This window comes from Trametes versicolor (genome assembly GCF_000271585.1).
Source record: "Trametes versicolor FP-101664 SS1 unplaced genomic scaffold TRAVEscaffold_4, whole genome shotgun sequence".
Taxonomy (NCBI): Eukaryota; Fungi; Basidiomycota; class Agaricomycetes; order Polyporales; family Polyporaceae; genus Trametes; species Trametes versicolor.
In genome coordinates this window covers 921,769-949,669 of record NW_007360324.1, presented here as the reverse complement: position 1 = coordinate 949,669, position 27,901 = coordinate 921,769, and the positions used below count along the sequence as shown (strand labels likewise).

Genomic DNA, 27,901 nt, shown 5'->3' with positions numbered 1-27,901 from the left:
TCGCAAAGGGTGTTCTATATTACTTGATCGTCGGTCAGCGTGCACGACTCGCGGGAAGGATGATTTATAGGACCGACCTAGCCGACTTGCCCCAAGCCACAACATCGTCGTGACATTGGGTCAAGGGTCGCAAACTTACACATGACAATGCACGCGAGTATCGCCAGTGGATGAATCGGGTCCAGTAGCGAAGGCCCCGCACTAGTCGCGGAGGGTTGACGTCAACAACCACACGCCCCAAAAGAACGATCACGAAGCATCCTCCCGACACCTCTTCACCTGAAAGGCGTCGGGGTGCTTCAAGAGCTCAAGGGAGCTAAGTGAAACGATAGTCTTCAATGTGCGGTAAAGCAGGACTTCACCGTTCCTTGTCCATCGCCTTCCACCGATCTTCGACTCCTGGGCGTTACGCCGCCCTACGTGATTCTCCAGGGAAGTGGCATCGGTTTGAGAGCAAATACGCGAAGACAAAGATCAGATGTCATTGCGTTGTGTAGAGGATGGTGGTGGATGAGAAACGGATGGTCGATGTCGAGTACCAGATGTCGGAAGCTGCGGTGCGCGAGAAACAAATTGCACAATATTCGTCAGTTAAGTCCAAATATATCCGGATTGTCATGGAAATATAGCCGCTCGTGATATCTCCCACTAGTACCAAGGGGCAATCAGCCAAGGGAGCGCTGACTCCAACCCTACGTCCTCATCCCCCTTTCCGGTCCCCGGGGTCCTGAAAATGACTTTTCTGCCCGTCTCAGCTGGATCCTTCCTCAGCCGCTCAAATCGTTACGTGCTTCCCTGTAAAACCCACATGAGCCGCTTCATATAGCCCTTTATCAATGGGGGCTTTTTTCCGCCGTTTCTGTGGGCGGTATGGAGTCCAATACTCAAATGAACAGTTTCGGAGGAGAGATCCCATGCAAGGCGCTTGTTTTGCTGCCATATCGGGCTGGGCCTCATATCTTATCTTAGTTTGCCTCGTCGACCCGCCGCCGTGCATCACCTTAGTACGAATGTGTCTCTTGCAACCTGCAGCCCGATCTCGTGTATAGAGAGTATCAACGCAGTGACACCGACATACGAGAACATTTTCTAAGGGGTTGAGCTACTCGTCAGGGCAGCGGCCTGCTTTGCAAGCACGGAACGGTTGCCGCGCATCTGTCCAATTCTGCGCTTGTGGACATAGACTTTCGCCGCCGGCTCGCGAGGGGTCAGAAACACATATACTGCTTGACAAGTCAAATGACGGCTCTCGAGACAACCAGAGCCTCTCATAACAACATTTCAATCATACTGCCGAGCTATGCAGGGCTATCTGCAGGCTGGTGTCGACCGCTCAGGCTTCGGGCCAGCCAAACACCTGATGTTTCGTCCCTCTCCCGTTATTAACCGGCTTATCAAGCTCAATGCAGGGCTCGAACCAGGCGCTGCACCAAGAAAAATGAGACAGAGAACGACTATGATTGCGACGACCCATGTAAACGGTAGTCGACTGTGTCCCAATCTTATCTCGGCTGAGGTACGTCCCCCCCTCGACTGGTGTCCGGGGTCTTGCACCGCACTTTCCGAGGTTGGAGTCGGCCAGCCCTTGGCTGATTGCCCCTTGACTAGTACTAATAACTTTGAGCTTGAGCTCGAGCTTGCGTGGGGCGGAAAAATCGTACCTTGCTCCATACGACGTCTGAAGGCTACTTGATGAGGTCGATTGGACAGCAAGCCCGCAATAATAATCGCGTTTAGGTGCGATGCCTAATAAAAGGACATCACCAGCAACGTTGGCGTGGCGCCGGATAGGAGATTATCACGTGAGCGCGACGCGTCGCCCGGCGCGTCGGTGGCTGACGCCGACAGCACCAGTAGCGTTGTGGCACCTCACTCGGATTTGCTCCTCCTACCCAGAAACACGCTGAAACGTACGCCACAGTCATACGAGACATTCGCTCATCGCGCATTATACGTGTGATCGATATTCCATCGATTCCGAGAGACGTATGGACACAAACACAGTAGCGTAGGAATATACTAGTACACAAATCGACGACCGTAGAACGCTGCACGACATGAAGAGGGACAAGCCAGATAATAAGATAGACCACCAACACCGCGAAGGAGAACGAATCATGCAGCCGCCTAATGCCAACATTAATTATATGCATCGCGAACGTCCAGAGCTGTACGCACCTTCTTCGCTCGTGGCTTAGCGGCAGGCTTCGCGGCGGTCTTGGCTTTCGTGGCCTTTGTCGCGGCAGCCTTAGCAGCGGTCTTCTGTAACCGAATGAGCAAACGCTAGATGTTTGAGGAAAGAGACACTAACCTTCTTCTCGGTGGTCTTTGCGCTGCTGACCTTCTTGGCGGGAGCTGCCTTCGCCGCCTTAGCAGTCTTTGCCGGAGCCTTCTTCACAGCAGCGGCGGGCTTCGCGGGGGCCTTCTTAGGCGCGTCAGCCTTCTTCGCAGGAGCTGCCTTCTTCACCGGGGCGGGCTCGTCGTTCTACGGCCCTGTCAGGAGGACGTCCAAGGGTAGAACGCTTCGAACGTACCTCGTTCGCGGGGGCCGGCTTGATCTTCGGAGCGAGCTTGACCTTGCCGGAGGGGCCCTTGGGAAGAGCGAAGATCGCCTCCTCAGCTCCGTTGGTGATAGCGCGGTTGAGGTGGGACAGGTTGACCGCCGAAGTCGCATCGAGACCGTACTTCTCGCTGACGAACTATGGCAACGTCGGTTGGGCGAGGTTCAACTTAGCCACATTGATCACATACCTTCTTGATGGTGGACCGCGACACGCCGGAGCGGGCCTCCTCCTTGTGGGCAATGATGCACTCCTGAAGCAAGAGTGAGCGAAGGCCGACATGGCTGTATCGGATATCTGACCTTGATCATGTCCTTCCAGGACGGGTGCGACTTGCCGTCATCCTGAGCAGTCGCCTTCGTCTTCTTCGCGGCGGCAGCAGCCTTGGGCTTCTTAACAGTAGCAGGCTTTGCCTTCACAACCTTCTCCTTAGGTTCCTTGGTAGCGCGATCCTTAGTGGCCCTCTTGGGCTTGTCCGCCGCAGCAGACTTGGGCTTCTCAGCGGTGGACTTGGGCTTGTCCGTGGCGGAAGACTTAGGCTTCTCAGAAGTAGTGGACCGCGGTGCAGTAGCCATTGATGGAGATGAGATGATGGGGGTGGGTGCGGTTGAGTGTGGATGCGGGAGAGCGCGGGAGCAGAGTTAGGGGACGGGGAGTGTTGAAGGGGAGTTAAGGCCAGGCGGTGAAGCGGCGCACTTTATACGGACGCGCGCGTCGCGGGTCACGTGTCCCGGCGCGCGTTTTGTTGAACGCAAACCTTATTTCGCGTCGCGCGCGCTGCCTCTTAGCCACCGTAGGCGCTGGCCCGTGCGGGAGGTAGGACCGCCGCTGTCCAAGCGTCCTATTGTTCCTTCCTTTCATCACGCCCACGTCCAATGGATGCATGGCAACGCCATGTGGCACAAGCCGCATGGTCGACGACAACGTCATGTTTCCGCTATCCGATATCTCTGCAGGCTGTAATGAGGTCGATATCCTCTTGCGTCTCTCGGCGGTAGCTTAATGCAGTATCCAGACGAAGCTCGAGTCAATCGTCATTGATAGCGAAGGTACCCAGGTCGCGTAGGATGAATACGGCCTCCTCCACCCTCGTCTCAAGCACCGTCAACTTCTCTCTCTTCTTCTCCCACTGTGCCAGTAACTCCCGCTCGTTCCTCGTCAGCAACCTCTCTTCGTCCTGGCTGACATCACTTCGTTGTCGCTTATCTAGGACCGCTTTGAGGTTCGGCTCCTCTTGCTCTGCCTGGCGTCGCGTTGCAATGTTGTACAATGTCTTGTACAAGCTGCGGAGCTGAACTGTCGACGCCTTCTGTAGATCGACGTACCTAAATAGTCGGCTGGTGAGTATGACGCAAGATGTGTCACAACAGTTATGAGCGCACCATAGGTAGAACATCCGCGTAGGGTTGCGGTCCGCGCTCTTGGGCACTTCCTGAAGGCTGACCAACGACTCCGCCGACATCGCCGACAGCAGCGGGCGAGCGTCCTTGGCAGCCATCATCCCGATTTTGGATATCTACGCGACATATTAACGGAGAATAACGAGGCGGTGGGTAACTGTCGCGCTGACCTGCTTCTCATCCATCATGCCCGTGTCCGCAAGTAGACGGATGATCCGGACACCCTCGTCGCCATGCCGTTCCCGCGCAACACTCTCAAGCACCCGTCGCTGTAGTCGCCTTGCAATAATCTCGAACTCGACTTGTACTTTTGACCCTCCTAGAGAAACGAAGGAGGCTGCTCGACCGGCAGGTGTAGGATTATCGGCGGATGCTAGGATGCCGAGATATTCCTTGACAAGCGTCATCGTTGGCGGAGTTTTTGATGATTGCAACACAAGTCCTGAGGCAAGGTCTACGTCGTCGGGGAGATGCATGGCAACATTAGCGAAGGATGTTGGATCTGCATTCCCGTGTCAGAGGATGCGTCGATTGGAGTCACGAAGACGCGCACCGGATCGCACGTCGGTAAGCTTCCTCTGCCTGGGCTCGGTAGCTTTGAGTGTTGCGCGCAGGACTGTGCCTGCGGACTCGTTGAAACGTTCCGAGGCGGCAGTTTCGATGAGCTGTAGGGAAGTGTGAGAAACGCCGCGTGCGAGGATACATTATAATTCTCACCTTGTTGCGGATGTGCACGTTGAATCGCTCGCAGTTGACGCGGAAGTACACTCCGTCCTGTAGGCACCTTGTATAAGAACTGCGAAGGCAAATTGAATTTATGAACGTTACTCACGTCTACTTCCACGTCTTCTTCGATAGCTTTGCGCTACACACTAGTGAGCTGAATGCGGGTTTCTCGGTAGGGATGGATTACCTTGGAAGCTTTATGCGAGTAATCTTTCGCCTTGCGTTTCTAGGACCTATACATTTCATCCTCCGTTCATAAATTTAATGCAAAGGAGAACTTACCATACCGACTTGCTCGGCTTCCTCCTCCTCTCGCGTCAATCGAGCCTGAGCGGTTTCTCGAGCCTCGCGCACCTCCCTTGCCGTCGGAAAGCCGGGTATTTTCCTCTTCTCTTCACCCTCATACCGAATCAGCTTTTCGCGAGGGGAGAAGTGCGACAGTAGTGTTGAAGGCTTGAGGTAAGCTTCGTCGACAAGTTTGTGTAATGTTTGAGTGAGCAAGGCGGGGCCTAGCATGTCTGTGTCAAGTAACTACACTATTCGTTCACTGAGTACGACGTACCTTTGACCGGGTCGTATATGGATAGTTGCGCAATGATGTCTGGCGGACGCAACTTGCCATGGTCTAACACTAGTTGTATAATCTCCCCACCCTGCACGGACGGTGAGACATGTCCTGGTGCGCGAAGGCGTAGCCACGCACCGATTTCCCATACAACTGCTCTGCCAACCACACATATCGACCGTAACGCAGCCTCATGAGGCATTCGTCGATATTGATTTCGAAGACTTCTCCCTCCTCTTCAGATTGAGAGTGCCATAGTAGATTATGTTGTACGAGAATTAGGATAGCGGCACGGACAGTCCGAGGCTTCATTTTCGAGAAACGAAGTAGTTGTGGGAGCCCAAGGCGTCCATGGGTGAGGATGATGGAGGTGACGGTCTGGAGAGCTAGGTAAGTTATATTGAGTTGAGCCAGGTTCGGTAGTACTCACCGCAGTCAGAGGGCCGAAGACCGACCGCACGATCTCGGTGCAAAGTCTTGCAGTGTCTGCGTCCGCCATTTACGCTGACTATGGGAGCATTGGCAGCGTGTAGCAATAGTCGCGAGTAGAGTGCCCAGAAACACTTGAGAGTCGAAACAGGTACCAGCTGTGGCGCCGAACCAATGAAGCAGGAGCAAAATGCAAGTTCGCGATCAAGTCCCAGCCGACCTGCCCTAAACCCGCAGCCTTGGTGCTTAGAGTGGCCGCCGCAACACGACTCTCTCATTAATCCCACCTCCCACCTCTCTCTACTGGAACTCTGTCCACAAAAACAACGCTCACATCCTGGCTTTCTCATGTCTATGATCATGGCTGAATCTTTCGACGCTCCGATGACAGACTCCGGAGATCTCGACGTATCGATGTATCCCGGAGCTGCAGATTCTTGGCTGTCCGCCGAGGCAAGTATGGGCGATGTCGCGTACCCCGCAGACACTGCTACGTTCGACTATATGCAGGAGGGTATCGAGGTCGAAATGCTGGACGACCTCGACGACGACGCGGCGATCACCGAGTACGAAATGGCGGACGATGGCGACGGCTACTACGATCAAGAGCTAGAGGACGTCGAAGTTCTTGACGTCTCTCGAGGTGCATCCATTCCGCCAGCGGGTCCTACCGACGTCGCCGGGGACGCCAAAGCAGAAAATCCGGAGATGATGCACGTGCCTCCTTACGACGGCGGGGCGCCGGTGGCGTCAGGCTCGCACTACCCCGTCGAGCCCATCAGAGATGACTCTGCTCTCTATGTGGAGACAGACTCTACCGCCCATCCGGAGCATCTGGCGGAGACAGACGCGTTGGCCGAGTCATCGACCACGCTCAGGGGAGATGTACACCACGCTGTGTCACCGTCCTCTCCTTCTGTCCTAGATGTATCTGCCGTCGTCAGAGACAATAACAGTCCCGGGGAACTTCCAGTGCTCCCGACACCTAATCACGCTGAAGACGCAAGCACAAGCACCGATCCCGCCGCATTGGAACTGCACTCGCCAGAAGATCACCTTCTGGAACCAGTACCCTCTGGCCCCTCTGATGTCGACCAAGCATCTCCTGCGGTACCGGTTGATCCTGTCGGCCTGCACCCTAGCGAGGAGTCTGCGTATGAGCTTGCTGCTGATGATCCGCACGAGATCTCGGACGGCGTCTACATCGATCCCCCACCACCTGTGCTATTGTCTCTTCCTCCTTCCGCTGAATATGCGGAATACTGTCTCTTCAACCAGCCTCAGTCCGATGCGTCCCCGAGCACGCCGGAAGGCAGTAAGTCTGAGCATGCTGCTGAACCACTCCGTCTCTTGCTGCACGATCGACCAACCTTGTACTACGAGCCCCTTTCTTCTGTCTTCGATGCTCTTCGTCATGAAGAATGCATCGAGAACCTTCCGGGCAGCTCGGACGCGGAGTTGGTATTGGACGCATACGAACTCAAGCTTGCGATATGCGAGGTGTGTTGTTATCACTTTCGGGCTTCCTGCGAAACACTGACGAGTCTTTAGGATAACGTATACGCGCATGAAGTCACCTTGCATGAACTCGACGTCATACACGGTGGCTCTGACTTGCAAGGGCCGTTGCGGCTCAAGCTAAAATTTGTCGCCCCTCGATTCGTTACTCGTTATCACCTGCTCCGAGACCAGATCTCACGGCTTAATCTGACCGCCGATGGCGACGAACTGCTTTCAGGTGCTCCTGCGTCGGACCCTGTTCACGAACAACGTAAGTTTACCGCCTTCCACGAACATGCTGTGGCTAACCTATGCCGCGTAGAATCTGGAGTATCTCACGATGCCGAAGAGGTCCCACACCACTACGCCGAAGATGGGGATGCGCGAGAAAGCGTCGACGAGCACCACGACGGGCTCATCGAGGGCACTGAAGACGGGGCTCATGAAGAGCTCCACGAGGGTGTAGACGGTCCCGAAGCCGAGGTCTTGGCCCCAAGTTTCGGGTCGACAGATGACCACGGGGCATCTGAGCTCCCTGAAGCTGTTCCAGAACAATCTGTCGGAGAAGATGGTACAGCTGCGCTCGAGGGATTGAGCAGGGAAGCTACAGCAGCGCCTCTCGATGCCGACGAAGCTGAGGCGGCAGATCTCGAAGACGAACATGAGCAGGACGATGGTGAAGATGGCGAAGGTACACTTGATGCGAATGAAGTTCACGAGCATGCAGACGCGGAGGAGGGGGGTGACTACGTCGGACACGATGAGTTCCCCGACGACGAGGATGAATTCGGAGATGACCTACCAGAGGAGATCGGTGGGCAGACGGAGAATGCGGAGTATACTCACACTGGCGCTGTCGAGGACGCCCCTCAGGACTCGGCTTACGTGGAGGTAGAAGGCGTTGATGCGCATGAAGATACCCTCCAAAGCTTCTCTGACGATGTGGGTCTGGGCGATCCGTATGCTGCGTCCGGGGCGCAGGATGACGAAGGTATGCATCCTCGTTCTATAGTATAGGCCTTCCGCTAACACAAAAATTGGCCCAGATCCTCAATTACTCAACGACGGTTTGGACACAAAGGAACATACTGATACATTCTCGCATCTCGACAGTGCGGACAGTAAGTCTTGCGTCACATAACCTTCGCTTCGCGTCACTGACCGTCTCGTAGACTACGACGAATCTCATTCGCAAGACGACGGCACTGGCCAACACGACGATGAGTCGACTGCAGCACATCTCGATCACGCTGAACACTCACAAAGTGAGTTGTCTGCCTCTCGTCGAAGTGGGAGTTTTCTGACGCTACCTGCAGACTACGACGACGATCCTCTGGCGAATGAGGAAAGCACAACATTATCAAGTGAGGAAGAGGATGGGCTCGCCGACGACTGGGACGACGGCGACGATGTGCTAGACGTCGACGCCGTGCCGGCCCCTAGCGTGGACCAAGCAGATGCACTATCGCGCAAGAGTTCTTCGGCGACTCTGGCGAGCAAGTCATCGAAGCGGACATATGACGAAGTCGAGCTTGACGACTTCGACGACGACCCCAGCCAACTCGAGATCGCTAGCACTCCAGGTACGTACCAGTGTTCAGAATGCAGCGGGAATGTTACTTACACTCTCAAATTAGACGCGAAACGCCCCAGGGTGCAGTGACCGCTTTGAAGACGGTACTTGCTACCAGCCCTCATAGCCGAGGATGTCCCGTCAGGCCCTCCGCAGTGAGCGTAGAGTCTTTCGAAGCACGTCTTCGACTGGCCCTGCGTTTGTCTGCGGAGTGTTGCTTCCGTCCCACTCCCCTCCTTCCCCCTTCCGGAAGACCTCCAGTCTCCGCAAGTTCGAGACTTCAACGACATGGGTAATATTTCTACGTCCCGAAGGTGGCGCTGTATTCGAATATTTTGGGCGACATCCCGTCCATCCTGCGATTGTTTTACTAATCTTTGCAGATCCTGAACGCCCGACGAGGGAAGTCCAAGCTTCAAGACCTTAATCAAGCCGCGTGCTGGCTACTGGTGTACATGTGGAAGGGATCGTTGTGGCTCGCTGTCTTGCGTTCATAGGGCAGATCGTTATGTCGAGTGTTCGTGTTCTAGCAGTTGGGGTGCATATATCTTTTCGATTTCCACCATCACGGTTGCTCCGTAAGGTTTCTCGGGAGCCTGAAGTCGTTGCGTTGGGAGACAAAGAACTATGGATCTCGAGCTCATCCCACTGCTACGAATATTCGTTTCGGCGTCGATGCGCAATTAAATGTAGCTCCGTCGTAGATCAACAAGTCCTTGAGCATCCACATGTTATACAGCGAGCGATGCAGCTATATCCTACGCCTCCGCCTCCCCGTCGCAACCTGCATATCATCCGCAAAAGCGTCGACGAGGCTGGACGTTTCAAGCCTTGGAACCAACGGCAACCTTGAAGGTGCCGTTTGGAGCGACCTTGGCGCGCTCGCCCGTCGCCCGCCATCCGCGCAGCTCCTCCTCCAGCGACTCGTCCTCAACCGTCACAGACAGCGGCCGCCCAACAGACGGCCCGCGCACGTGCAGCTCCCCGACTGGGTCCGCGCCCGCCTCGACGGCGGTATCGTCCACGCCGCTGAGCTTCGCCTCGACGTTCACCGAGGGCGGGCCGACGGGTGCGAGGTACGTGAACGCGTATGCGTCGGCGGCGGACGTCGATGCGGCGCCCGAGTTCCCGGTGCCGAAGGTCTGCAGGTCGAGCGCGTGGGACGCGAAGACGGGCCCGGCGACGAGGGGGTGGGTGTGCGCGTTGATGACGGGGACGGACAGCGCGATGCGGGCGGGGGTGAATGCCTGCGCCTCAAGCGTACCTGAGGCGAAACGAGCATTAGTCAGTTGTCATAGCAGGGAGTCGGAGAAGGTGTAACGTACCTCCGCTGACGATGACGGCGCGCACCGTGCCGGCACCCTTGCCCATGACCTTCACACGCGCGCTGTCGAAGACGAGGCGGTCCCAGAGGCTCTGCTTCGTGATGTAGCCTTCGAGGATGCCGGCGAGCTTGTGGCGCCACGCGAAGTTGTGTAGGAGCCAGGACGCCTTCTTCGCTTCCTGGAGGATTGTGTCGCTGAGGCTCGTGAGATGGTCCGGGCGGACGAAGAGGATCGTCGGCGAAGACGTGCTGTACGAGGCCGTGGTGCGGAGGTCCTTCAGGCCGGTGGCAGGGGTTGCTGGTGAGGGGGACTCAGTGCTCGCTATTAAACCGGCATGGTGGGGAGTACTGACCTCCTTCGGGCTTGATCAGCTTGGTGCTGTCGACCGTGACAAAGCTGGTCCCTTCGAAGAGCGCGGTGTAGGCGACTGCGCGGCCGTAAGGAGAGCTGAGGGGGTAGGCGGAGAGAATGGTGTCCAGCGGCGACATCGCGCTGGAGGGCGGCATCAGGGCCCGGGTTGCAGCCACACCGGCCGTCAGGTTTTGATGCGTGAGTTGCACGCCCTCGGGTCCGGCGGGTGTCTCGAAGAACGATACAGTGAAGACCTCCTCAGGATCTAGTAAGAGCAGTTAGACTATTTAGCGTACTAGGGGAGGATTTAGGTACGAACTCGGAACAGGGAGAGCGGGCTTGTCCGCCGAGGCACCTTCGCGCTCGACATCTTCCCACTTGACGATCTTCACGTTGTTCGAGCGGGGCAGTTTCGCATTGCTAATATCGCCAACTACGACAATCGTGTGCTGGCTGCTCTCGTTCGCTTCGTAAACGAGCTCAAGGAGCTGCGGGAGGAATTCCGCCTGGGAAATGATGACCGAAGGTGCGTGATTCTCGAATACCGGTGACAACAACGCGAGGGAGGACAGGGTCAGCGAAGGGATAGAGAGCGACGCGAGTGCCAAATCGGCAACGATGAATTCTGTGCATGTACATTAATACCGGCGTCTACTTTCGATCGGGGGACACGACATACCGAGGCTGTCATTGAGCAGAAGCAGGACATTTGACTCTTGGGGCGCGATGCCGGTAAGACGCAGAAGGCCAGCACCGACGTTAGCGACGCGAGCTCTGAGCTCGGGGTTCGTGATCTGGTGCAATTGAGAGTCGTAATGGGAAGAAGCTGATAGGACAACTTACTTTGGTGGACCAAAGTGTACGAGGCGCGTCTGCGTCCGGCTTTACAAGATCCAGCAGAACGTGTTGGTCTTTAGTCGGGCGCAGAGGGAACTGGGGGATGGTGAGTTGAGGATGATGAGAGGTGAGTCGGCACATACGCGTCCAAGCATTCCAGTGCTGTAGTTGCGGTAGACCGCGCTTTCCTTCGGGTTCCTCACTCGGGCCACATCGCTCTGTCTTCCCAGCAAGATGGGATGCACTAGGGCCTGAGGCTTGTAGAGGTTGTGTAGGAGGAAGAGGCCAGCGGCGACGAGAGCCAGGATGATGGTAAGGTCATCCGTGACCAGATAGTCTGAGAGTGCCATGATCGGTGCGCCTGCGTGGGCTTGCTCAGAGAGAGCTAAGGGGCAGCCAGCGAAGACCAAGAGTACTTGCAAAGGGCGAAGATAGCGGAGAGTTGGGAGAGACGAAGGACGTCGACGAGGAGTATATTACGTTGCTGGAACCGGTAGACGCTGTGTTCGCCCGGCCGTCCTCCCGGTCCACTCGCATCAGCTTCGCCCGCCGTCATCGTCCTCTGTCAATACGAAGTTTCTCCCCATTGGCAATACACGGACACGCTCAAGCAGCCTGTGTCCAGCATATTTACGCAGACTCAGACTCGTCCGACTCGTTCACATCGACTCGCCGCGCGAGCCGGCCCGCTCGAACGCGTCGAGTCGCGCCGTGACAATAGTACTGTCACAATCACGTGCACGTCACGCACTCATTAAGACTCCGCTCTGAGCGTGTTACAGACGCGCCACAACGAACGCGCTCTCTCCTGCGGACCTCCATCTCCTCGACCCTCCTGTCTAGCTGCCAGAGCAGTCTTGAGCAATCCGCCATGTCCAAGATTGAGCTAAACGCGGGACTCTTCTCAAAACGTCTTCGCACCGTCTATGATGCGTGGAATGTGCGTGAACCTCACACTCAGCCGGACGCCTCCAGGAGGGACCTAATTTCTCTGCTACTCATTTTAGAATGCGCAAAAAGAGGACGAGTACAGCTCTATATCAGAAGTTGGCGCGCTCCTGCTTGTTGCTGGAGATCCTGCTGGAGAGGATGAACCAATTCGCAAGGGCACGGCGTTCCAGGTGCGTCTCTTGAATCTCGACCAAGCCCTCGCCAACTCACACGTGTCTTCCGTCCTAGACATGGCTCCTGGGCTTCGAATTCCCATCTACCTTCCTTATGTTTGAGAAGAACAGGCTTTCAATACTCTGCTCGGCCTCAAAAGGTACGAAGTTCGAATTGCACGCGTGCGGGTCGTGCTTGAACGTCACTCTCTTCTACTAGCTAAAATCCTGTCTCAACTGAAGAACTCGAATGCTCCCGTGCCGATCGAGTTCTTCGTCCAAGCCAAGGCGAAAGAGCCCCCGACCGACGCTGTTCCCCGGTTCCTTGAGGCCTACGTATCCCTCGATCAGGTAGCCACCCTGACCAAAGAGCAGCAGTCCGGGAAGCTGGTGGATGAGTGGAATAAGGCAGTGTCAGATGCCGAGAAGAAGCCCACTCTGGTGGATATGGCTCCCGCTGTGGCATCGTTCCTTGCAGCCAAGGACGAGGAGGAGCTCGTAAGTCCTTTTTGACGCGATATTCACCGGTCTGACTCCCGGTTTCAGAAAAGCATACGCGTTGCATCAACCCTTACCTCCACTCTGCTCTCGCACTACGTTGCCCCCAAGCTAGAAACGATATTGGACCGAGAGGCGAAGATTTCTCATGAGACCTTCGCCACGCAAATCGAGGCCAGGATCGGATACGGCGAAGGCGACAAAGCCAAAGGCCCCGACATGAAGGTTTGGAGTAAGGGACGGGGACTGAACGACGTGGACTGGGGGTCTACCGAGTTCTGCTACCCTCCTATCATCCAGTCACAATCGACGAGTACGGGCTATGATCTAAGCCCCGTGGCTGAGTCTTCGCCAGACGACGTCTCGCACAAGGGCGTCTTGCTCGTGTCCGTCGGCATGCGGTACAGAAGCTACTGCGCGAACCTTGGCCGAAGTTTCATCGTTGATCCATCGAAGGTAAGACAGTCGCTTGACTTTCAACGGGACTCTTCTTAAACTGTCGTTGTCCTATGCAGGAGCAAGAAGCCATCTACTCTCTTCTAGTCTCGCTTCAGTCAGAAGTTCTCTCACGCATGAAAGAGGGGGTCGTCTCCAAGGAGTTGTATCAGTCCGCGCTTTCTTACATCAAGGAAAAGAAGCCCGAACTAGAATCCCATTTTGTGAAGAACATGGGCCACGGTGTATGTATTCGACTTATATCCGGCTGCGATTTTCATCTTATGGAAGACTTTGTAGATGGGCATGGAATTCCGTGACGCCTCATACCTCCTGTCTCCGAAGAACAACCGGAAGCTGCGTGCCAACATGGTCTTCAACCTTGTCCTGGGATTCACCGGTCTGGAGGAAGGTGGCAAGAAGTACGTAATCGCCTAGATTGACTCTCTAGTACGGTTTTAACAACGCCCAAACCGTCCAGATATGCTCTCCAGCTCGTAGACACTGTGCTCGTCGGCGCTGACAAGGCCACGTGTCTAACGACTGGTGTCAAGTCCGTCAAGGACACGCTGTTCTTTCTAAACCAGGACGAGGCTGAGGGCCAGCCGTCCAAGGCGCCGGCCAAGAAGGCTCCCACGGCGAAGGCCAACGGTAACGCCTCGCCCACCAAACACAAGACGGCCGGCGGGAAGGTTCTTCGCAATAAGACAAGAAGCGCCGCGCAGGAAGATTCAGTACAGTCTATGTCGGCTAAGATCGCAGAACACCAGCGTGAACTGCACGGGAGGCTGCACCAGGAGGGCCTCGTGCGATTCTCTGAGAGCGGCGGTGGACTTGGTGGCAAAGAGGGCAAGGGCTGGAAGCGCTTCCAGAGCTACAAGGGCGAGGCAGGCCTGCCGCGTGAAGTTGAAACTCTCCGGGTACGTATTATACCCGGAGCCCATGACAGCACGCTCACAGATCCGTCCCAGATTTATGTAGACCGGAAGGCTCAGACGGTGGTATTGCCCGTGCATGGTTACGCTGTTCCATTCCACATCAACACGATCAAGAACGTCAGCAAGAACGACGAGGGCGAGTTCACCTATCTCCGGGTCAACTTCCAAACACCAGGTCAGCTAGCCGGGAGGAAGGAAGATACAGTGAGTAGCTTCATGCCTTGCACTTGAGCCGCTGTTGATGCAATTTGCAATAGCCCTTCGAAGATCCAGACGCTACTTTCATCCGCTCAATCACATATCGGTCTCCGGACGGGCACCGCTTTGATGCGATTTCGAAGCAGATAACCGACATGAAGAAGGAGGTTAACAAACGCGAGCAACAGAAGAAGGAGATGGCGGACGTCATCGAGCAGGACACGTTGGTCGAGGTCAAAGGACGGCGCCCAACTAAGCTGCCTGAAGTTTTCGTCCGGCCAGCGCTGGATGGCAAACGCCTTCCCGGCGAGGTCGAGATACATCAGAATGGTCTCCGCTACCAGTCGCCTATGGGCTCGCAGAAGATCGGTATGACTTCTCGTACCGGTAATATGTGCTGCAGTGCTAATAAGTTTTGTCAGACATCCTCTTCAGTAATGTGAAGCACCTCTTCTTCCAGCCGTGCGACCATGAACTTCTGGTCATTATCCACGTACATCTCAAGGCGCCAATCATGATCGGGAAGAAGAAGGCGCATGTAAGTTTAGTTAAGATTTAAGGGGGTGTTGCCAACCCGGTGTGATACAGTGGGCTCATCTATCATGCAGGACGTCCAATTCTACCGCGAAGCGTCCGACGTTCAGTTCGACGAGACGGGTAACCGTAAGCGCAAGTACCGGTACGGCGACGAGGACGAGCTGGAGCTGGAGCAGCAAGAGCGGAAGCGACGCCAGATGCTGAACAAGGAGTTCAAGCTTTTCTCCGAGAAAATCGCAGAGGCTGCGACGGCTTCGGTACTGCACTTGCCTTATCTATATCCTCGTTACGGCTCGCTGACTTCAATTCAGACCGGTGACACGTTGGAGCCTGACATCCCGTTCCGCGAGCTGTCGTTCGAAGGTGTACCTTTCCGCACCAACGTTCGTCTGCAGCCCACGACGGAATGCCTCGTGCATCTCTCTGACCCGCCGTTCCTTGTTGTCACTCTCTCGGATATCGAGATCGCGTCGCTAGAGCGCGTACAATTCGGACTGAAACAGTTCGACATGGTGCTTATCTTCAAGGACTTCACAAAGGCGCCGCTCCACATCAACTCCATCCCCAGCTCGCAGCTTGATGATGTGAAGAACTGGCTAGAGTGAGTCGGTCCCCCAAATGGCGCCACTAACCCCGCTGAAACATTACCACTAGCTCCGTGGACATACCCCTGAGCGAGGGACCCGTCAACTTAAACTGGGGGCCCATCATGAAGACCATCAACGAGGACCCATACGAGTTTTTCCAGCAGGGCGGCTGGAGCTTCTTGGGCGGTGCTGCGGCCGGGGAGGAGGTGTGTGTCCACATGGGTCGTGCCTCGAAATTTTGCTAATTCCCACGCAGAGCGAGGCCGACGACGACTCTGACACGGAATCAGAGTTCGCGGCGTCGTCTGCTGATATGGAGAGCTCCGAGAGCAGCCAGGAGGAGAGCGCCTACGATGACGGCTCAGACGCGAGCGATGATGAGGGCAGCGGCTCTGACTTTGGCTCTGAGGAGAGCGAGGGTTTGTGTGGTCTTGTTGGCGTCTGATTGACCTTGCTGACGAAATTTTTTTGCGCAGGCGATGACTGGGACGAGCTTGAGCGCAAGGCGGCGAAAGGTACGCCGGTTGTGCCACGTTGTGGGAAAATAATTGCGCCGTCCTGACCGGCCATTTTACAGCTGACAAGAAGCGCATCGAGACAGGTCGTGGGCACGAATCCGACGACTCGGATCGCCCCGCGAAGAAGTCTGCTGCGAAGCCGAAGGCCAAGGCGAAGGCAAACGGCAAGCGGTGAGCGTCGGGAGGGCGGTCGATGCCTTGACTCTATGTGGTCTTTCACTCTATGTACTCTATCTTGCGTCGTGCTCACTGTCTAATGTTTCTCATTGTATCATGTCTGCGGTGGCGCGCTGCCCGCGCGCGTCAGTTCTGTCCATTCTGCTGGTGACATTAGGCCTCGCGCGTCCCGCAAGTTTTTGATGACATCATGCCAATCTGGCCCCATGGGACAAGGTCGGTGTTTGTCTCCCGGTTCGCGACAGCTAGACAAGCAGCGAAAGGGCACCTGCCGCCGTGTGCCAGGCAACCATTAACCGCGGACTGTTAGCCGCCTGTCGACGGGTGTGTCCACTTTAAAGTGTTCCTGGCCGAAGAGCAGTGCCCTTCCGAGGAAGTGTCGCGCCCCCGCAGTGGACAGTGTGCTTCATGCTCCTATCGCCGGGCGGTGAGGCGGGCTTTGGGGGACGCAGGCGCAGGTTCGCCGGTGAGTCGAGTTTCATATCCCGAAAGCTGCAAAAGGTGACGGGCCCACCACCGCACTCGCAGTATAAAGACTGCGTCGTACGGGAGTGCAAGAGATGAGGAACAACACCTAGATCCCTCTTTTTCAACCCCGCCGCGCTCGCTGCTAAAACCGACCGATGGAACAGAACGCCCAAACGCAACCCGGCGCCGGCGGAAACGCTGCAGGATCACAATCTACCCCGTGGACGCCGGAGGACTACCTGGCGGCATTCGAAGCGGCGAACGACCAGTACTGGAGAGAACACGGTCTGACCATGGCCCATTCCTCGCACACGACCTCGGTGCCTGCTGCGCAAGGCCCGGCGCCGGGAGCCGCGTCGACCTCGGCGGTAAGTAACGGGTAGTTAGACGTGTTTTTTTTCGTCGAGCCAGCTTACCGGTTTGCTATGCAGGCGCAGCCGCACACACAAGTGACTGTGCAGGACCGCGCGTACGAGCTCCTCCCGCAGCAGGAGTACGTCGCGAAACGTCGGTTCCATCCGAAACCCCCGATCCTTTTCCGGACGTGGTCCACGCCATACGTCAAGCTAGCGGACGCATTGTCCGGTAACGTCGCGCTGCTGCTGGATCGGGACGAGGCCGTGTTTTCAGGAGACCACCTGAGCCAGAAGCAGTCAGTGCGCCTCGAGGTGTGTGCAGCTCCGGCTCCGTGATGTGCGGTAGTGGCGCGCGCGCAGCTGTATTTTTTTTTGCAGCGCTGACCCATACTGCGCCCGCGGGTAGATTGTGGGCTGCAGGCCGTACGAGCGACAGATCAACGTGCGGGCCCCGTCGAGCGGTTTCCGCTCCATCACCAAGGGAAAACTTGCGGAGAAGATTGCACGAGAGATACATGACTACATGAACGTGAGTGCGCGCCAGTTTCGCGTAGTGCTAGAAGCTGTTGTTTTGCATGTGGTGCTGATCCTCGGCTTGCGCTAGCGGAACCAGAGCGCGTCCTTTGGGCTGCCTCGGCTCGGCCTGGGACCGGGGACTGCGGGGTTCGAGAGGTTGGTGCTCCTGGAGTTGCGCCATGTGTCGAAGTCCAGTTGGCAGCCTGTGCTCGGCGTCCTGCGTGCAGAGTGAGGGGCGGGGCCCTTCTAATCATGCCGTACCCCGAAGTCCGGTCGGTACTGTTCCCAACTTCGTCGGCGTTGCGACGTTGTGGATCTTTGGCAGCAGATAACGCGGGTCGTGCGATTAATTATGCGCTGCGATTGTTCCACGTATTTAATAATACCCCCCCTCAGCTAAACGCAGGCGAAACGTATGATCAGAAGGAACACGGTGGATGTCTTGGAGGTCGTTGCCAGTGAGCATCGGAAGCTGGTGTACAAGTTAACGAGGCTCACTGAGCTTGCTCGTCACTGTATCGGATGCTGCCGGTAACACCAGCGGTATCTTGGACGGACGACCTGCCAGTGAGGTTGGGGAGCCTATAATGTTCGTGTGACTCACGGTGGTGCGGACTCGGTCATGCATTGTCATATACTTGGTGTGTTGCTCATCAGCCGATTCGGATGTTGAATGTCTTTGTCAGCCCCCGCCGCCCGGGGATGTTGTAAAAATTGATCTAATTATGGCAGAAGCTAGCCAACGGACTCGGTGACATCGCGAAGGGGTTACGTATGTATAGCCAGGACGAAACTCGAAGGTGTGCATCCCTGATTTGTATATCAGGGACGAGGAGGGGCACTGCCGCAGGCGGTACGCTGGCACGGCGCCCGGTAGCGATGATTGTCGTTGTGTGTCGCTGTTTTTAAATTTGTGGATCAGCTCCGGCCTCTAAGCGCTCAAACATACGCACCTTAACCATGGTCTTCCACTGGTATCCCTCCTTCCTCCAGTCCTTGGGGGCATCGGGCAGCTCTCATCCTTCTCATCGTACTCTACTTCGACCGCGCGCTGGCTCCAAAATTTGATCTCGGTTAGCCTAAGGTATGTTGAGGACCAGGCTCGAGTCATCCCAGGCAATCGCTTACTACTGCAGTCCTGGCTATGTCTAGGTCGCGATCGCTCCTCCTCAATCGGATGTCGCAGGTTTCAATATTCCGTCCGAATAACGTGCGCTGTTACTTCTGTTTCTTCATCTGCCGCGCAAACGGCGTACTGCCTGCACGTCATTCGCCTGACCTTCAAGTTATGTTGTGAGTATCCGACGTTGGACACGTTTCATGAACAGAATGGATGTCTACAGATCGATTGAGTAACATATGACAACAGGGATTACACGCTACACGCTTCGGAAGACGCACCCCGCGTTTCGCTTTGTAAGTCACTTGCATCGCCTCCAAAAACCCGTTCCGTACACGCTCGCGATGCGCGCGCGTTGGGCAACCGGGCCCACCAGATGACACTTTGCACGAGCCGCTCCTCTTTTGGCTTCTCGAGCCTCGCTCGGCCTCTTGAGGCAACGGGAAAGGAGCGAATGGACTGCAGTGGTCGCGTGCGCTCGAATAGCGCATGATAGAGCACTGTCGTATCGCTGGCACTTGGACAGTGCTCGGTTCAGGTTACTGTGACCCACACGGACACTCTGCACGTCTGTGACAGTCTCGTTGCTCAACGAAACATGTTTTCTGGACATATTCCTCCGAACAACCGGTTCAAACGATGGGTCAGATGTTCGCGAGAAATCGAAAAATGATCAAGTTTGGGAAGAAAAACTCGAGCACAAGCAGCCACGAGTGAGAACTTACGCCCGACGACTCAAATCTGCCACGGCATTGTACCACTGATCTTTATACAGGCTCACCTATACACTTCCAAAACGCTCGAGCAACTCTGATGAGGCCTCTTGCGCGGGGAACGCATGCTTTCGACGCGTCATCATCCAGGTCAGCAGAGGATCAGCGTGGTAGCTGATGAACAAGGCTATCAGACCGGCGACAAACTCAGCGCAAGAAGGCGAAGCGGGCGGCGCGGTCCGACGCCTCCAATGCTGCATGCCGCCATTCTATTTTCGACGGAGTGATCGCGCTTTCCGCAAGTGTATGCAACTCGGACGCGACACACCGGCGTTCCAACGGACGTTCGATTACAATCATACCAACAGCACGTATACGTAGGCCTTTACGCTCCACCGACTAGCAGTCTTGTCGTCTTCGTGTTCTGGTGGAACGTGCGGACCGTGCGCGGGCGGGTCATGTCGGTGGCAGAAGCTGTATGCCCTACCCGCACAGGAATCCTTTTCTGGTGAGAGATATCCGGACTTCATCGCATGAAACTAACCCGCTCCTCAGGCACGGTTTTCCATTAATATCCGGATGAGAACCTGCAGGAGGCGGTGAGAAAGTCGCCGACCGCTTACGCCTCACAGCGGCGGAGAAGATGAGGCTAAGCAGGTTGCAGCTTGTGCAGATCATCGTTATGTCGAAGGCGCGCGAGAGGTACTCGCTGCGCGTAAGGAACGTCATTCAAACCCCCTTCATATCTGGATATCTGGCGCCCCGAACACCCTTCATGGCCTCTCATCGCCCCCGTCGCGCGGCGTTGTACAAACAAATCCGCCGCTTCCGAGCGCCGACGCCGACGGCCTTGCCACGATGTGGACGCAGCCTATGTTGGGCCAGTCTCGTCGAGCGTGCAGCCGCGAGGGGCGGAAGGCGAAGGCGGCGACCATGTCAGGCGGGAACTGCTCCGCTGCTTGTTTCGCCATATTCCTGTCCAGCGTCGCTCTTCAGAACGCAAGATCGACCAATCCACGGCAACTTGCTGCGGGATGCAGAGTTGGGATATCAGAGTGACTCTTCCCTGGGATCCTACGACGACATGAGCAGGTGCTTCTCTTCGATCGCATGTTTGTCTGGATAATCGTGTGCTCACATTGCGCGGAGTCCTGACAGGCCTCCGCAGCCACAGGGCGCGGTATGTTGTGCTCCGCCGCCGCCCGCGCGGCGAGTGTCCCGAGGATATCCGGCGACAACATGAGATCTGGATATCGACCCCCGAACCCCCCGCCGTACGGCGCATTGGGCTGCACATAAAACCCATAGATGAACAAGCTTGTTGTCCATCCGGCTTTCGAGTGCATCAGACATTCGCCTCCGCCCCTCCACGATTGCAGAAATGCCCTACCCAGAATACGACACTGCTGACCACCAGTACAACGACATCGCCGTAGGCGTAAGTCATGAGTTGGGGAGGCACGACTAGCGACTCACCATTTACATCCTCCAGTCCTCCCGCTCGTGCTACTCGACGGGCCAGATACTCGCCGCACAGGCCGTGGCTGACCACGAGTATTGGGAGTTCAACAATTTGACCATGCGTCACAGCCCTCCGCTTTCTACTACGAGCGATTATGCCTTGGCCGCTGCTGTTCCCCAGGCTGCTCTAGCTCAGATGAGCTCTGGATACATCTCAGTACGTCGTTCTATTCTCCTCGAAACGTGATTTCAAGCTCACCCTTTCCAGGCGCGCAACGCCCCGCGATTCGAGCACGTCCCACAGGAGCCCTTCCAAGGGCAAGGGCCGTCTCACCAGGATTTCGCTAAAGATGTCATCAGATTCGCGACGACTCATGGCGGACACATAACTCTCGACAACGCGCTCCGTGGGGACGTCGATGACCTAGTGGACAAGGATTGTCCAGCTTTTCCTCCAGCCAGTGTGTCATCGAAGGTCTCTATGAGGATCCAGGTACATACATCCCATTCATTACACTGCAGTCTTCTGCAGTCTTCTCACTCGATCCGTAGTTCGCGGATCGGAGGCCTTTCCACCACCGCCAAGTGATGGCGCTCCGGTCTACCAGCTCAGCGGAGTCTGTCTCACGGGGCAAACTAGCCCTCACGATCGCCAGGGAGACAGTTGCATATCTTGTACGTCTCTCCGGTTCAGCTCCTATCAGCGTGATCGTTAACAAGCTGCGCAGGAGGGTCGTGAGGAACTGACTGTGGGCGGGCGCACCTTCCCGTTTAAGCAGGTGCTCCTAGTGGGGCTGCAGCGTGTTTCTAAGGGGTCGTGGCAGCCCATCTTTTACGTCGTGTATTGATCGGTCCACTGGGGGATATTGCTTCCTGAGGTCTGTGGTCTTTTCTATCCGATGCATGTATATCTCGCTCAATACGCATACAGCTCTTGTGCCTTGTATGAGTACACTTGGTCTCCGTGGCCGCTTGAACCGTAACATATGCTGTAGATGACAATATCAGTGGCGGACTTTCCATGCATGCTCGCTTTCCAAGGACCATGACGGACTTACGTGCTTCGGCCCACCGTCTCATCCTGAGGACAAGGTGCGTGCGGCTACAAACGGACCCTACCCCACGTGTCACGCGGGCGGGAGATGCCCGCTTTTAGAAGAAGCAGGGATATGCATTACGGGCGGATGCGGGACGGGAAAGGGGCGGGCCGATATCCTTGTTTCGGTGAAGTTGGGAGAGGAGGGGGCGGATATCCTGGGAATGAGCGATATCGCGCTGCCCGACCTGTTATACGTCGAGTCAGTCGCCCTGCTCCTTGCTTCGCACGCAGAGACGCAGACGACATCGCCTCAGGTGGCCACCCTCCTCATTGGCAGATGGACGCCTGCACAGAATGTGGTCCTGCCTTCTGATGCAAGGTGCCAATGATGCCGTACAGGTGCGATGCCACGGCCCTCCCTTGTGAATTGACCTCGCTCCTACCGCGATTCGTATCCGAAGGCCTGCGATGCCATCGAGGCCGGTTGGGACGGGACAGAAGGTATGCAACGACGCAGTCATGGACGGGGACGCCTGAAAATTTGGGGCCAGAGCCTCTACGGGTACCTCGGACCTATGCGCGGTGCATGGCCTTCTGCCTCGAGGACCACCGGGCGTTCGCCTTCCAGTCTTCTATGTCGCACTGTGATAGGTCCGCACACTTCTTCTTCCCACTGTCCGCTCATTATGGAGCCGATGGACAGTGTATCCAGACACAAATCGCTACCCCCGTCAGATGTCCCGCGCCCTCGATGTACAAGGGTTACCGCTACCCTTCCACATCGGTGGCGCAGGTGGGCACGGGGTACAGAATAACGCATGTTGAATTCCCGAACGGTGTAAAAGCTCGGCTATGGACAGCCCTCTGGGCACTGGCCGTAGACGGTCGCGGTAGCAAACTGAACGAACCACGGCCTGGCGGGGCTTCACCAGTCTGACATGAAAGATTCGGTTTGTCCGGATGGTGCCAGCTGTTCATCGCGATATCCTGGCTTCAGCGTCCCGCGGGGATATGTGCACGATGCTATGAGCATCCGGATATCGCGAGCAGTTCGCGCGACGATCAGCTGAGCACGCCGGTGCGCAGTCAGCCGGATATCTGGCGGGACATGGCATCATGGAATCAGCTAGGATGCGTCGAAGGGCCGACTCACTAGAAGTCTGTCACTCCGGAGGACGGGAAGCAGGCAGCGTTCGAGGCCCCGGACCCGCGCTCAAGAAGTCTCGGCAACCCCACGAGCCTAGCGGCGGTCCGTGGGTACTAAGTTAATAGGGGCGTCCGGTTGTGGTTAATCACCAAAGTTAGCGACGGGCGCGTGATCGAGCGTCAACCTGGACATACTCCTGCTCCTGCTCTTAAAGCACAGCATGTTTGCGGGAAAATATGTAGGAAGTATGCGGCACATTCGACCGCTAGACAGACCGTGTGTCGAAATTTCCCAGTACTTCCAGCGCCCGTCATCTGCAAGGCGCAAACGAGGCTACGACGCGTACCAGTGGCAGCGGCGCTTCGAAGAATGCCCGAGTACTTCATGTTATTGTTAACCAATGGGTCCACATACAAGCTATACAGCACGTATCGAGAGCTGCCTCTCCGTGCACTGTGTCACCGGGTACTACGATGACGCCTGCTCCGAAATGCGTACGTAGAACTCGGGCTGCCAGGAACCCTTCGTCGCGTGGCGAAGCTTCCACAAGTAGATGTCCTCGAGAGAGAGGGTGCGCCCGTCTATAATGAATTCTACCTGGCCGCCCTGTATTTCCTGCCATTAGTGACAGGCGGTGCTATGATGGAAGTTGATTTCGTGCACTGACCAGATGTTTCTGGGTCTCCTGAGCTATTTTCTCAGCGAGCTTGCCCCGTGTCACCGATTCGCTGACGCCCTTCAAGATGCGCAAGACAGTCACTTGTCGGTTGTGGTACGACGAGCAGTCTTGGATCTAATACGGCTACTGTAAGGGCTTGTCGAAATGCTATGGACAGAGGAGTCGACCCACCTGGATCCTCATGGTGATCTTTGCGGAAGTTACCGTGCCATCCTTGAAAGCAGGCTTATCTCTATCTTTCAGGTCGTCGGTTTGGCCCTGGAGCGCCTGGGCCAGGGTGATGCCGACACCAGAGGTGGTGTAGAAGTATACGTCGCCCTCGAGGACCTCGTTGGCATCTTGGACGGCCTCCTGCGGCAGCAAGTGACAGCTGCTGCTGTCGCGCGGCTGGTTCGCGGGGTCGGCGCTGACGTCTAAGACGGCCCAGGTCGCCATGAGGTCTGGGGTCCTGATAGATGCGTCAACAACCTCATCGAACACATATCCTATCGGTGATGATACGCACCTAGCTTGCTAGCGGACTAGAAAGGATATCGAGATAGCCCGAGGCCGTGCACCCGAAGCGGAACTCCGGTCGCGAGAGAGAAAGGCGATGGGAGCGACGATGCGTATTGTCGGCCGTCGACTTATAAGCTCCCCTGAATCCAAACTCAACTGCCCTTTGCGCGCTCGGGGAACTCGTTATCGCAAAGGTTATGCTCACGGGGGCCGTCTTCGACTGACGACACCATCACGAGTGCCCTGGCGTGCTGCGAAGGGGCCGCTGCCTGTAACATACTATCAGCTCGCGAATGAGGGGTGGCGCCGTTTGGCAAAGGGACGAGTACCTTATCATTCCTTGCAACTACTTCTTGGTGTCCGCTTCGATTCCGTCGTGACGGCGGACCCGATCGCCGTGCGGCGCACACAGGTGATAGTCGTCTGTGAATGGTCGTTTAGGGAGTCCCCACTGGCTCAGGACATTGTGCCGCGTGCTCTGCTCCACCGAGTTATTTTCTCTTCGGTCGGTAGAAGTCGGTAGTTGAAGTCTCAACCGCACACCCCGACGGGAGTTGTATCAGATCAATGACCGGGTGCCTGTTGGAAGTACGAGAAGCGAAGCGTATCTGCCTGCTGGTGGGACGGAAGTGGAGCTTGTCTGACTACTGATGAACGGTCGGCATTCTTCTTATACAGAGTGGCGGACCAAAGGCGGGCGCGCACCCTGGTCGGGCAATGGCCCAACCACATCCGCCCAGGCCATACCCAGGTTCATTCATATCTTTCGGGCTGGCCTCCCTAAGGACTCGGGCCGCGCACAGTGAGTTCGCACAGCGCGTCCATGCCGGGCACTCGTGATGCCTACCGTTACGTTTTGTGGGGCGCAGATGGCATAGAACTGGCAGGCATATGATAACATCTGTAAGAACGGCGCGAGTGTCGTGAGATTGCTTTGTCTCCGCTCCCATAGATATTACTGGACATGACATGCCTTGGATCAGCTCGACACCTTGCCAGAGTCCTGGAGAGCCTTGTACAATGTTCAGCTCGCAACCTTGCACATACCATTCGAGGAGTGGATCCACAGCGGTACACAGCTGTGTACACAAGTCTGAGTCGTCGGAGTCTCAGCAAAAGCAGGTGCGCCGCCAGTTTCAAAACTCCGATCTCTCCCGCGCCGCTCCGTCGTCGACCCTCGTGATTCTGGGTGGACTTGGATCGCGACTATCCCCGTTATCGTTACTTTTAAAACCTACGTTTTACGCGACGCGTTGCTCTAACGCTCCGAATTTATGTACATTGTCACTCTGTAAACATTTGTCATCGTACACTACACACGAATTAGTAGCGGGTGCAGTGACGTCAGCTGCTATGTAAATAGCCCTTAGCATTAAGCGCCGTGATTCGGACTCGGCACCATCGAAACCGACCTGCAGCTCGAGGTGTATAGCACACCAGTACCACGCACTGCGCAGTCACCGACGCAATCAGAGCACTGCTCAACAACATACCTATACCTGCAGCTTGACATCTTGTGTTCTGAAGCTTGAGCTTAACCGTGCTCCACCATGTCAGACGAGCTTATGCCCGCGGCTTCGCAGTCAGACTATCAGCCACCGCCAACCATCTTCGACCCTACGACGTGCACGCGCAAAGGTCTATGTCCCGTCACGGAGATCCGCAACCAGGGCGACCCCTTCGAGAGCCACTCTCTCTACTATGAAGTCCATGGGTCGGGCCCGGAGAAGGTCATCTTCATCATGGGGTGCGTGCCGCCACTACCTGTCTGTCTGCGCATACGGGGCACCGGTATCTGACATGCTGGTATGGGACAGGTTGAACTCGAGCTCGGCAGGCTGGGTGACGCAGGTGGACCACTTTGCGCGTAAGCCGGAGTACTCCGTGCTCGTGTTCGACAACAGAGGCGTCGGGAACAGCGGTGCGCCACGGGGCCCGTATACGTGAGCGCTCTCTTTCGCATCGGTTGTCTCCACGCTCTGAATGACACGCGTATTCCTCCTGAAGCACGAGTGGTATGGCCCAAGATGCTATCACGCTTCTTGACTTTGTGGGCTGGAAGGAGCCGCGCCAAATACACGTCGTCGGTGTATCCCTGGGCGGAATGATCGCCCAAGGTGTGTCTACGCAGTCTCTCGGTAGCCTGGAGATCGAATTGTAATTCGGGTATGCAGAGCTTGCATGGAAGATCCCGGAGCGCATTGTCTCCCTCACACTAGTCGTCACCAAGCCCGGTGGACGCCGCTACCTGGAGCTGCCACCGGTAAGTGCTCTTCTCGTTCAGAGCGAGGACTTTGGCTGACCGCGTTCCCAGTATCCCGGTCTGAAGGCGATTCTCAAGTACGTCAATCCCAGGACCTGCTGCGCCCGATACACCGCTCATACCGCCTTCTTTTTCTCCAGAACTATGGTCATCACGGAGCCTACGAAGAAGATTCCGATCATCCTCGAGATGCTGTTCTCCCCGGAATGGCTAGATAGCAAGTGCGACTCCGACCCGCAGGGCAGGACGAACCGCGAGGTGGAAACGGAGGTGAGCGGTGCAGCGCCGACGCGGCCCGTGCGGAATGCGCTGACATGCGTGCGGCGCGCCGCTAGGCGTACCTGCGGCGAATCCAGTTCACCCGCCCGCAGACGTTCCTCGGGTCCATTTCGCAGATGGCGGCGGCGCTGAGCCACCATGTCACGCCGGACCGCCTCCGGAAGATCTCAGCGTCGATACCGAAAGTGATTATCATTACGGGGGACTCGGATAATATGGTCAATACGAGCAATAGCCAGCTGCTGAAGAAGCACATGCCGGAGGCGGAGTTCATTCTCAAGGAAGGCGGGGGTCACGGCCTGACCATGCAGTACAGGACATGGTTCAATGAGGTACTTGAGAGGGTCTTCAAGGAGGGGCGGGAGAAGGCGGCACTCGAACAACACTAGAGGGATGTAGGAGCACTGCTGCTTGGATTACTAGAGTACACGGACTGTAGAATAATGTATTCCCCTGATGCTTGGAATTACGGTGTATGACGAAGGGCAAAAACCCTCGTACGGAAGAACATTGAGTCCAAAGCTGTGGAGATATGAGTAAAACTAAACATGTGAAGGGGGTCGTAACGCACCAAGAAGTTCTCAATGCTCCCTCAGCATCTCTACGAGTTTTCGCCTCGCATCCCGGGGAAGGCCTCTGAGCGCAGTCTTGGCCTCTAGCGACTCTATCCTGATGTTTGCCGGGTAGGCCTCGCCAGCTTCCTCCTTGCGCTTTTGCAGGATCTCGATGAGAGACTGTTTCGGGACATCCGAGCGCACAGGTACGGGCACGGGGCGCAGGGCGGGGTCGACCTGCGAGCGTGGCAGGACGCGGACTAGGCGGGCGAGTGTAGGGTACATGGCTCCGACTCGTAGCTGAGGAAGAGATGCAAGGTCAGAAAGACGGCAACCACAGAGGACAGACAGAACAGCGCACCTCCTGGTCGCTGGTGGAGGTCGAGAGCAAGTGCGTGCCGTCACAAGATCACATAACGCAAACGTGACCAAGACGCGTCGCGTCGCGAGCGCTCTGGCGCCCGTCTCCTCTTGGCCGCAGCCACCACCATTGGACGTCCCTCGAACTCGTCCTGAGCTTCGACAATAGCCACGATCGTCCGCATTTCTC

The 27,901-nt window shown here is 56.4% G+C and overlaps 10 protein-coding genes across 10 annotated transcripts; 6 read left to right on the top strand and 4 right to left on the bottom strand.

Moving 5' to 3' along the window:
- Window positions 1-78: 78 nt before the first annotated feature.
- On the top strand, window positions 79-512 carry TRAVEDRAFT_27932 (uncharacterized protein). The gene has a single exon (XM_008037895.1). It carries the CDS (start codon window positions 339-341, stop codon window positions 495-497), a length of 159 nt encoding a protein of 52 aa, XP_008036086.1. The 5' UTR covers window positions 79-338; the 3' UTR covers window positions 498-512.
- A 1,467-nt stretch (window positions 513-1,979) lies between these two features.
- On the bottom strand, window positions 1,980-3,201 carry TRAVEDRAFT_27931 (uncharacterized protein). Its single transcript, XM_008037894.1, has 6 exons — window positions 2,864-3,201; window positions 2,752-2,814; window positions 2,535-2,699; window positions 2,312-2,485; window positions 2,179-2,262; window positions 1,980-2,127 (listed from the first exon to the last, which is right to left on the bottom strand). The coding sequence occupies exons 1-6, from the start codon at window positions 3,134-3,136 to the stop codon at window positions 2,116-2,118; spliced, it is 771 nt and encodes a 256-aa protein (XP_008036085.1). The 5' UTR covers window positions 3,137-3,201; the 3' UTR covers window positions 1,980-2,115.
- Window positions 3,202-3,588: 387 nt separating this feature from the next.
- On the bottom strand, window positions 3,589-5,789 carry TRAVEDRAFT_164994 (uncharacterized protein; the record flags this gene model as incomplete). Its single annotated transcript, XM_008038504.1, has 11 exons — window positions 5,683-5,789; window positions 5,391-5,630; window positions 5,250-5,340; window positions 4,970-5,196; window positions 4,875-4,913; window positions 4,794-4,826; window positions 4,679-4,735; window positions 4,515-4,626; window positions 4,132-4,463; window positions 3,944-4,077; window positions 3,589-3,886 (listed from the first exon to the last, which is right to left on the bottom strand). The coding sequence occupies exons 1-11, from the start codon at window positions 5,749-5,751 to the stop codon at window positions 3,589-3,591; spliced, it is 1,632 nt and encodes a 543-aa protein (XP_008036695.1). The 5' UTR covers window positions 5,752-5,789.
- Window positions 5,790-6,029: 240 nt separating this feature from the next.
- Window positions 6,030-8,844, top strand: TRAVEDRAFT_45551 (uncharacterized protein; the record flags this gene model as incomplete). Its single annotated transcript, XM_008038080.1, has 8 exons — window positions 6,030-7,181; window positions 7,233-7,452; window positions 7,504-7,857; window positions 7,909-8,172; window positions 8,228-8,302; window positions 8,354-8,446; window positions 8,498-8,764; window positions 8,819-8,844. The coding sequence occupies 8 exons, from the start codon at window positions 6,030-6,032 to the stop codon at window positions 8,842-8,844; spliced, it is 2,451 nt and encodes an 816-aa protein (XP_008036271.1).
- A 563-nt stretch (window positions 8,845-9,407) lies between these two features.
- TRAVEDRAFT_164992 (acetyl-CoA synthetase-like protein) lies at window positions 9,408-11,701 on the bottom strand. Its single transcript, XM_008038503.1, has 7 exons — window positions 11,411-11,701; window positions 11,274-11,363; window positions 11,110-11,224; window positions 10,750-11,055; window positions 10,432-10,695; window positions 10,080-10,376; window positions 9,408-10,018 (listed from the first exon to the last, which is right to left on the bottom strand). Exons 1-7 carry the CDS (start codon window positions 11,615-11,617, stop codon window positions 9,579-9,581), a joined length of 1,719 nt encoding a protein of 572 aa, XP_008036694.1. The 5' UTR covers window positions 11,618-11,701; the 3' UTR covers window positions 9,408-9,578.
- A 391-nt stretch (window positions 11,702-12,092) lies between these two features.
- TRAVEDRAFT_63888 (FACT complex subunit SPT16) lies at window positions 12,093-16,291 on the top strand. The gene is made up of 16 exons (XM_008038502.1): window positions 12,093-12,207; window positions 12,275-12,388; window positions 12,447-12,531; window positions 12,591-12,868; window positions 12,917-13,324; window positions 13,384-13,548; window positions 13,604-13,725; window positions 13,785-14,223; window positions 14,275-14,445; window positions 14,499-14,808; window positions 14,862-14,977; window positions 15,048-15,577; window positions 15,631-15,769; window positions 15,820-15,982; window positions 16,040-16,078; window positions 16,141-16,291. The coding sequence occupies exons 1-16, from the start codon at window positions 12,139-12,141 to the stop codon at window positions 16,254-16,256; spliced, it is 3,264 nt and encodes a 1,087-aa protein (XP_008036693.1). The 5' UTR covers window positions 12,093-12,138; the 3' UTR covers window positions 16,257-16,291.
- Window positions 16,292-16,881: 590 nt separating this feature from the next.
- TRAVEDRAFT_19023 (uncharacterized protein) lies at window positions 16,882-17,830 on the top strand (the record flags this gene model as incomplete). Its single annotated transcript, XM_008037799.1, has 4 exons — window positions 16,882-17,094; window positions 17,158-17,394; window positions 17,489-17,611; window positions 17,687-17,830. The coding sequence occupies 4 exons, from the start codon at window positions 16,882-16,884 to the stop codon at window positions 17,828-17,830; spliced, it is 717 nt and encodes a 238-aa protein (XP_008035990.1).
- Window positions 17,831-20,812: 2,982 nt separating this feature from the next.
- Window positions 20,813-21,740, top strand: TRAVEDRAFT_45547 (uncharacterized protein; the record flags this gene model as incomplete). Its single annotated transcript, XM_008038079.1, has 5 exons — window positions 20,813-20,869; window positions 20,924-21,109; window positions 21,161-21,385; window positions 21,445-21,567; window positions 21,621-21,740. The coding sequence occupies 5 exons, from the start codon at window positions 20,813-20,815 to the stop codon at window positions 21,738-21,740; spliced, it is 711 nt and encodes a 236-aa protein (XP_008036270.1).
- A 1,806-nt stretch (window positions 21,741-23,546) lies between these two features.
- On the bottom strand, window positions 23,547-24,192 carry TRAVEDRAFT_45546 (uncharacterized protein; the record flags this gene model as incomplete). The annotated part of the gene is made up of 3 exons (XM_008038078.1): window positions 23,547-23,684; window positions 23,746-23,871; window positions 23,929-24,192. The coding sequence occupies 3 exons, from the start codon at window positions 24,190-24,192 to the stop codon at window positions 23,547-23,549; spliced, it is 528 nt and encodes a 175-aa protein (XP_008036269.1).
- A 1,508-nt stretch (window positions 24,193-25,700) lies between these two features.
- Window positions 25,701-27,702, top strand: TRAVEDRAFT_164986 (alpha/beta-hydrolase). Its single transcript, XM_008038501.1, has 8 exons — window positions 25,701-26,002; window positions 26,073-26,198; window positions 26,263-26,372; window positions 26,430-26,518; window positions 26,570-26,595; window positions 26,659-26,788; window positions 26,854-27,319; window positions 27,369-27,702. The coding sequence occupies exons 1-7, from the start codon at window positions 25,806-25,808 to the stop codon at window positions 27,184-27,186; spliced, it is 1,011 nt and encodes a 336-aa protein (XP_008036692.1). The 5' UTR covers window positions 25,701-25,805; the 3' UTR covers window positions 27,187-27,319; window positions 27,369-27,702.
- Window positions 27,703-27,901: the final 199 nt, after the last annotated feature.

What these genes read in the sequence shown, in the direction of transcription:
- TRAVEDRAFT_27931 (XM_008037894.1), bottom strand. Translation starts at nt 3,136, where the DNA reads ATGGCTACTGCACCGCGGTCCACTACTTCTGAGAAGCCTAAGTCTTCC. An exon ending in CCTGGAAGGACATGATCAAG is followed by an intron (nt 2,815 to 2,863) that starts GTCAGATATCCG and finishes CTCTTGCTTCAG; the next exon opens with GAGTGCATCATTGCCCACAA. An exon ending in CAAAGACCACCGAGAAGAAG is followed by an intron (nt 2,263 to 2,311) that starts GTTAGTGTCTCT and finishes ATTCGGTTACAG; the next exon opens with AAGACCGCTGCTAAGGCTGC.
- TRAVEDRAFT_164992 (XM_008038503.1), bottom strand. Translation starts at nt 11,617, where the DNA reads ATGGCACTCTCAGACTATCTGGTCACGGATGACCTTACCATCATCCTG. An exon ending in GCACTGGAATGCTTGGACGC is followed by an intron (nt 11,364 to 11,410) that starts GTATGTGCCGAC and finishes ACCATCCCCCAG; the next exon opens with TTCCCTCTGCGCCCGACTAA. An exon ending in GCTGATCAAGCCCGAAGGAG is followed by an intron (nt 10,377 to 10,431) that starts GTCAGTACTCCC and finishes CCCCCTCACCAG; the next exon opens with CAACCCCTGCCACCGGCCTG.
- TRAVEDRAFT_27932 (XM_008037895.1), top strand. Translation starts at nt 339, where the DNA reads ATGTGCGGTAAAGCAGGACTTCACCGTTCCTTGTCCATCGCCTTCCAC.
- TRAVEDRAFT_164986 (XM_008038501.1), top strand. Translation starts at nt 25,806, where the DNA reads ATGTCAGACGAGCTTATGCCCGCGGCTTCGCAGTCAGACTATCAGCCA. An exon ending in GGGCGGAATGATCGCCCAAG is followed by an intron (nt 26,373 to 26,429) that starts GTGTGTCTACGC and finishes TCGGGTATGCAG; the next exon opens with AGCTTGCATGGAAGATCCCG. An exon ending in ACCGCGAGGTGGAAACGGAG is followed by an intron (nt 26,789 to 26,853) that starts GTGAGCGGTGCA and finishes GCGCGCCGCTAG; the next exon opens with GCGTACCTGCGGCGAATCCA.
- TRAVEDRAFT_63888 (XM_008038502.1), top strand. Translation starts at nt 12,139, where the DNA reads ATGTCCAAGATTGAGCTAAACGCGGGACTCTTCTCAAAACGTCTTCGC. An exon ending in GTGCTGCGGCCGGGGAGGAG is followed by an intron (nt 15,770 to 15,819) that starts GTGTGTGTCCAC and finishes ATTCCCACGCAG; the next exon opens with AGCGAGGCCGACGACGACTC. An exon ending in TGAGCGCAAGGCGGCGAAAG is followed by an intron (nt 16,079 to 16,140) that starts GTACGCCGGTTG and finishes GCCATTTTACAG; the next exon opens with CTGACAAGAAGCGCATCGAG.